Source organism: Rhincodon typus, chromosome 3, assembly GCF_021869965.1.
Source record: "Rhincodon typus isolate 14 chromosome 3, sRhiTyp1.1, whole genome shotgun sequence".
NCBI lineage: Eukaryota > Metazoa > Chordata > Chondrichthyes > Orectolobiformes > Rhincodontidae > Rhincodon > Rhincodon typus.
In genome coordinates this window covers 24,808,325-24,815,939 of record NC_063334.1, presented here as the reverse complement: position 1 = coordinate 24,815,939, position 7,615 = coordinate 24,808,325, and the positions used below count along the sequence as shown (strand labels likewise).

The 7,615-nt window shown below is 44.6% G+C and overlaps 1 protein-coding gene across 1 annotated transcript; it reads right to left on the bottom strand.

The window, feature by feature from the left end:
* Nucleotides 1–220: 220 nt before the first annotated feature.
* On the bottom strand, nt 221–5,013 carry LOC109931012 (Krueppel-like factor 4). The gene is made up of 5 exons (XM_020530362.2): nt 4,620–5,013; nt 4,348–4,471; nt 3,147–3,924; nt 2,896–3,054; nt 221–1,187 (listed from the first exon to the last, which is right to left on the bottom strand). Exons 1-5 carry the CDS (start codon nt 4,622–4,624, stop codon nt 1,012–1,014), a joined length of 1,242 nt encoding a protein of 413 aa, XP_020385951.1. The 5' UTR covers nt 4,625–5,013; the 3' UTR covers nt 221–1,011.
* Between the last annotated feature and the right edge of the window lie 2,602 nt (nt 5,014–7,615).

Here is a 7,615-nt window from a genome sequence, read left to right as displayed (position 1 = left end):
TGTATGCAACATCTCAGTCTCAGTCTGGTGAGGGCAATGTGGTATAAAAAAAAGAAACATTAATTATTGGCTCATCTCCACTGAATAATCCTAAACTTCCAATTCCAAGGGCCACTTTTTTAAAAAAAATAATACCCAGTATCTGTGGCTTGCCCCTTCACACCTCCAACATATGCCTTAAATCGAACTGAAAACAAAATAACGCAGTTTCAACCAGGAGTCAAGATATAGAAATTTTAAGTTTTATTACTTTTTCTTTTTTCCAAAAACACTATATGCAAAATCCAAATTGCAGAAAATGTTACTCCTTATTTACAAATGTACAAAAAAGTCACATAAAATGTAAATTAGATAAAAATATTATGTGGAGTATAATATAGAAATGTAATTTGTTCTGCTTTGAAGTATAGAATACAATGACTAACAGTTATTGCACAAAGACCACAGAATGATATTTAGCGACATGAACGAGAAACCGTTACCTGACCTTTGGCAATACCGTGAACCTGACGTTATTGGTAAATCTCCTTATCCAGTGGCAGGGTTTGTTGCATAGTTTTCCTTTCAGTTTTTGTACCTCTGATAGAAAGTCACCAAGCACCATCACATCATGGCTTATTTTCTTTTGGATTTTTTTTGTGTGTTTCAAACAGCATTTATGTACCTGAACTCCCCCTTTTAAAAAGGAAAAAAAAAATTCGTTGCACTGAAAGTGAGATCCTTCCGCGAGTTTGCGGTGGCTGTGTTGCCACCTGAAACGGCAGAGAATGGTTTCCACCCTGATTTCCAAAACTCCGGTCTTTTTTGTGGGTGTTTGAAAGTAGACCGCACCCGGTCTATTAAGAGGGCGAGGCTTTTAATCCAGCCAAGAGATTTCACTTTCAGAGTATTATTCACTGATAGACATGCTGGGGTTACGCCAATGTCCTCCATCTGACCCCGGGGCACTGTATATAAGGCAGTAAATCTTTCTATTTACAGGCTGAAGACTGGGAGCAGTTTCTCGTTGAGCTACAGGTGCCTCTTCATGTGCAGAGCCAAGTGATCAGATCTGGAAAATGCTCGGTCACATTTGTGACACTGGAAGGGACGATGTCCCGTGTGCTTTCTGTAGTGTCGAGTCAACTCATCAGAGCGAGCAAATTTCCAACCGCAACCTTCCCAGTCGCAGTGATAGGGCTTCTCACCTGTAAAACAGACAAGCAAGCCCCACCGGGTCAGAACTGTCTGGTTGGAGCGAAAGATGCAGAGAGAGAGAAAAAGTCAGAAGGTGGGGCGGGGTAGGGAGGGAGGCAGACACACAAACATATAGCTCAGCGGAGCCTTCAGTTCCTTGACTATCTCGGAGATATTCTCAATAGACAGCTCGCATGGACACCCTTTGGATTGACCAACAATTGACCAACAGCTCACAAAAACTGACAGAACTGCGGATGCTATAAACCAGAAACAAAAACAGAAATTGGTGGATAAAGCTCAGCTGGTCTGGCAGCATCTGTGGAGAGAAATCAGAGTTAACGTTTCGGATCGAACGACCCTTCCTCAGAACTGGACTCCAACTGTCTGGTGGGCATTCCGAGGAAGGGTCACCCCACCCGAAACGCTAACTCTGAGTTCTAGCCACAGATGCTGCCAGACCTGTTGAGCTTTTCCTGTAATTTCTGTTTTTATTTACAATCTCATCGCCTGCATCAGAGACTAACGCACAAAAATTGCTTTGAAACTTAAGATCATAAGTAATAAGAGCAGGAGCAGGCCATTTAACCTCAGCAGCCTTTCCCACCATTAAATAAGATCATGAGCGATCTGACTGTGGCCTTAACTACACATTCTTGCCGTCACTTCCCTATTAGTCCTTGACTCCATTGTCAGTCGAAAGTCTGTCTAAATTAGCCTGGAATATATGCAGTGACCTAGCCTCCACTTACCTGGGGGATGAGAATTCGACAGACTGGTTCTTCTGAGAGATGACGTCTCTCTTTACCTCGCAGTGGTAGATCTCTTACTTGCAAACTATAGCTCTAGTTCTATATTTGTCCCCCGTTATGGGAAACATCCTCTCAGTATCCAGTCTGTCAGGGTGCCTCCAAATCTTGTATGATTCAAAAAGATAATTTATAATTATTCTAAATATCAATATGAGTATGGGTCTAAACTCTCCTGATAGGAGAATCTCTTCGGCCCAGGAATCAGCCTAATAAACTGTTTTTAGAGTAAATCTATCCCTCCTTAAGTAAGAATACCAACTCATATTGGTGCAGGGGTGGCCTCACCAATTCAGGGCAAAATAGTTAAACTTGGGCTGAACTGCCACATCAATCACTCCCGCCACGAATGTTGAATGGGTAACACCTCATAACTTGTGGAGGTGAAGTCAAACTTGGTGCATGGGAGATGCGGGGCGGGGTGGGGGTGAAGTTTTTGTTTAAAAGGACACATTTTGGGACTAACGGGCTGTCTTCGGCTGGGAAGGAAAACTCGGTCACTCACCGACCGCCGGCAACAGGAAACAGTGGACACCCTTCCCAAGGGCTGATTCGTTAGCGCCAGGAACCTGTGACCATCATACAAACGGCACATATAGCCATGAGTAGGGGGCCTGCTTATGCGGTACGCACGAACAAACGGGAAGCGCAACAATCCACGTTTTAACTCCACTGCTGAAACCGAAAGGTGGTTCCTAAGTGCAAGGAAACATCGGTAATTTCAACTGCACTACACATAGGATAGGAATTTGCAAATGACAAAGCAGTTGGGGGGTGGGGACTCTGCGAGCTACATTTACTTGCTATTAAGCGACATCCTGATCTAACTACCTTGACAACCTTATCTCACAATAGTGCACACAAAGGAATTTGCTGCGATTACAAACAAGCGAGGAAAGGAGGTGCATACCTGTGTGCGTCCGAAGATGTGCCTTGAGGTGCGAGCTCTTGGTGTAAGTTTTCCCACAGCCCGCATAGTCACACGTGTGAGTCGCTACCCGTTTCCTGGGCCAAGATCGGCGACCTCTCCTTGGCTTCTCTTCCTGGGTAAACGCCGAAGGCAGCAGCTCTAATAAAGGTGAACAGGGGGTGAAGTCAGCAATGCTCCTTGAACCGAGTGGTGAAAGCTTAATGGATCTTCAAAAATAAGACAAGACTGACCTTGGTACTGGACAGCTGGCTGGTCCTGGAAGTGAGGGAAGCTGCCTGGAGGAGGGAAACCCTGCTGGATAGGAAGGCCTGGCGCTCTTTGGTGAGTCAGCATTTGAGATGAGGAGCGGCATTGCCGGCCAAGCATGTCCTCTGAAGCCAGGGGGGAGTTAACCCTGCCGGGGTAGGTGTGCTGACCTGCTCTACCCCTGCACACCGCACGGTGGCTGCTCCCTGGCACCTGGTCACCGCTCGCCCGCCCATCCAATGTTCTTGCCGAGCAGGACGTGGTGCTCACACCCAGCGGTTCCTGCTTGATCTTCCGGCAGCTCTGCGGAAGGTGGCTCTGCGGATGGGTCAAAGACGACTCCATAGCCGGAGCGTGCTTGTTGACAGTGGCCTGCTGGCTGTAATCGCCCGTCTCTGTCGCTGTCCTTACTACAAATCTGCCGTGCAGGCTGCTGAGATGGCAGTAACCGGGATCCAAATCCGGCCTCAGCAATTCGGCCACAAAACTGCCGCCGGTCGGTGGGCCCTCGCCAATATCCGTGATGTTGTAGCTGGCCGTAGGCTCTCTCTGGTACAGGTCTGCGCCCCTCTCCGGCGTGTTGGGCACGGGACAGTTAAAGTTATTGGCAGTGCTGATCGTTGTTTCCGAGTTCATGGTGTTGGACAAGATAAAATCTAAGTCTAAGAGTTCGCTCAGCTCCTCGTCCTCCCGCCTAAATCCCACATTCTGACCCTCCTGTTCAGTGGATCTTCTAAAGTTTGTCATTTCTTCTCTCCATCTCTGCAAAAGAGTTAGTTTTAGTCTCATTGGCCGGTTCCATGTTTAACTAGAAGTTTGCATGCACAAATAACCAGTTATTAAAATCAAACAGAGAACATTAGCGAATCGTCAAGCGAAATGTTCAAAACACGATTCAATTAAAACGCTATCAAATCACTTTATAACACAAATATTCGGTAGTGCAATGTACAGGTTCTATGCATAGTTAAACTGCAATATTACATCAAGATATATTCTTACAGTGTGTTCATAATACTCAAAGCCCAAACTTTGTAAACGATCATATTTTACATACGAAGGAGAAAGAACTGAAACGCTATCGCATTAAATGTGCTACGTTTAATTGAAAAGTAACAGAGTGACATATGGATCTGGAATAAAGTGAACTCTGAGCCAAGAGGATTTTTAGCTCTGGGTACTTACATTGCACGCGGTTTGTTGTCCTAGGGGTCTGTCCACGCCTTTCTCGTTCGAGCCGGTGGTGAACGTGTTGATGGAGGGGAGGACAGTCCCGGTCAAAGCCATGTCAAACTCACTCTGCGGCCGCCTGCAGATAACCAAGCAGAACAATCAGACTAGCTGGATTCTTCCCTCTCGTCAGCTTCCCTTATTGCATCCCGGCATCACAGCGTCTTCTCAAATACAGCGCCGGGACACACCTTTTTTTTTAGCAAAACTCCTAGTGAGAAACCTACCTCATTAATAATGAGTTGACCAATTACAAAACCTGCGTACAGGAAGCACCTGCACTGAGGACTGCCGGAGCATGAAGTGCGATGTATTACTCCTGGAACCGGCTGGCCCTATATATAGCCAGAGTATATATCGGGAGCAGCAGGAGAGGCAGTTAGCTGGGGACTGGACTGGCAGTGAGGAGTTTTTGTTTGGCTTTTGCAAGGAGGCAAGTCTGTACATTCGCTCCAGGGGACGGCAGCGCTGCTGATGGTGCTGTTCCTGGAAATGTTGGTGTTTCGGCTGCTGTTTCTGTTATTGTTGCTGTTTCTGGAGCTGCTCTTGCAGCTGCTCCGCACGCTGCAGTCCCCGGAGCATGGAGCGAGGGAGCAGACTGACTGTCAGGGCCAGCCTGCACCGCCCTGCCTTATGAAATCTCCAAGGGCCCGCCCTGGCCCGCCGTTGTCATGGCAGCGCAGCAACAAAAATAACTAAGTTTCAAAGTAGCAGGGCGGGAGGAGGGCGCGGATTGGGCGGGGATCCCTTTGACGTCACAATAGCTTCGCGTCACTGTGACGCGCGACCGGAAGCGGTGCTTGTAACTATTTGGGAGCAAAACAGTGGCAACCAGCGGCGATTGGCCTTTGTGTGTTGTGTATGTTAACCCTGTTCGATTGCCACCGGCTTTAATAGTAGCAACAACCTTGTTTGGGATAAATAAAAGTTTTCCCGTCACTTAAAAGTCGCCCGAAGCGCTGGCTTCTGTTCCTCCGTGAGAATTAAACTTGCGTCGTATACATTTCTCTTTACAAGTTGTCACCTCAGGGAAGGATAACAAAGTCGAGCTCCACTCTAATGGGGATTGCACAGCAGCGGGTCCGCGGTCCCATGCAGCGACTGAATTTCCAAACATCCGCAAGCCAAACAACCGTGGCATTTGCACCTTCTCGAAAATTTCGAAAACGAGGACTCTTTGGCAACTTAAGCTATATTTGCAACTACTAAAATTTCCATTAATCTAATGTTGCTCTGTCCACATACTTCTATCATAGTTTAGCTGTTTGCTGTTATTTTGGTAATTATACTTTTTAATACTATAGTTGATTGGATATTGTAGTGCAATATTGCAACGTACATAGAAATGGGGGAAAGTAAGAAGGAGTGAGATTGGAGAGCTCTGTTAACGAGCCATCACAGGCATGATGGGCCCAATGGCCTCCTCGACAGGTGTAAGATTCTATGAATGCCACTTTCCTCATTCATTCTGGAGGATGCGGGCTTTACAAATCAGCTGAAGAGAGACGAAGTAACCGCTTCCAAAAACAGGGACCTCCCACTTTCCCTTTTTAGGTTTCCGAGATCAATGGCGATTGTCAACTATCGACACCCGTTTATGGATTTTGTTTTAAAAACACACTTACGACAAGCACATTATATTTAACCAAATGTTAAATTGGTAATTATTTATGTTTACGGCAATATTTTCATCACGTGCGTTCAAAGTGGCAACTTCCTTCTCGTCGATGCCAAAAATGTTGCCCAGTGCAAAGCGGTAGAACCGGGATCCGCTGGAAAATTGCCTGGCGTGACTCACCTCCGTCAGTTTCTTTCATTCTGAATTGTGCTCCTAGCCTGTAGGATACTCCTGGTTCACTACAATGGTTAACTTTGTTTCTTTATTCATCCGAAATTAGTTTACGAATGCAAGGGCGTTGCTCCATAGAAAGGGAATCTATTATCAGTAGGTATTACAAAACAATATTTGTCCAGATCAGAAAATATGCCTAACATTTTTCTGCTTAAAGGTAACAGTCCTGTCTACAATACAGTATTATAAGTAATCTTGCTGCTTCCAAACCTACTCTGGCCGCTTTTCTGGTGTCAAAGTGCTTTCCGCAAATAGAGTGCAGCTTTTTCCATCTTTAACAATCAGATATTCGACTTTAATTTTTGCTTTGATATAAATGTCAATGTTATTCTTTTCCACACATATTCGGTACTTTGCATTCTTTTTCTCTCCAGAGCCCCCTGTGTTTGATGCAGGGTAGAATTGGAACAGTGGTTATTTGTGTTCTCGCTGTTGCCTTGGACATCCTCTCCAACGTTTACAAGTAACAGCTGTGTGAATTCCAGTCCCAAATCTACCTCAGCCTGTTTAAGCATCTGGTACAGTAGGCACAATATTGGCACTACCTTGTTAGTACTTCATTCACTGTACACATTTCAAAATCTGTCTAGCCAAGTGTTACTTCACTTTGTTTTAGAAAATTGTATGTGAGGATTTAGATATGTTGGTCATCTACCATTTAGAGCTTTGACCACTATTTGAATTATACTTTATAAATTCTGAAAGAGCAGTCAGCAGAAAGAACAATAAACACTTGAATTTTAGATCAAACAGGTAGTCTCTAAAGAAATAAAACAAGGAACGGTGGATGCTCAGAAACAAAAACAGAAAATGCTGGAGAAATTTTGGCAGCATCCGTGGAGAAAAAAAGAGTCAAAGTTTTGAGTCCAGTGACCCTTCTTCAGAACTCCAAAGAACTTCACAGTTTCTAAAGAATCTCTTCTCATCCTGTCCTTCGAAGGAAAATTTACTTAAACTAGCCAGAATTGTAAGATAGGAAGTTAAGTCAGAGAGACAGAAACATCTGTTTTCTTTCCTGATGCTAATGTGAATCTCTTTAAAAGATGCATTGATTTTAAAAGTAAACAAGCCTTTAATTATCCATAATTATCACCTATGTTCTATTGAGAGTAAGACAATCTAAACATTCCAATTATTGATACTTGTAAGTAACAAACAGGGATGCATAGAAATCCAGATAAAGCAAAACAGACAAAAACAGAGAATATGGAAACAAACTTCCAAGAGCCAATCGTAAATTTGGCTGTTTGCAGAGATTCTTTAGACTGTAACCAGTGTTGCCTGATCCATGTTGTCATCTATCTAATACAGTCAGATGTGTTAACATTGAAAGTTAACAGTTAGCTAGAAGCCAAAGGTGAACCAATCCCC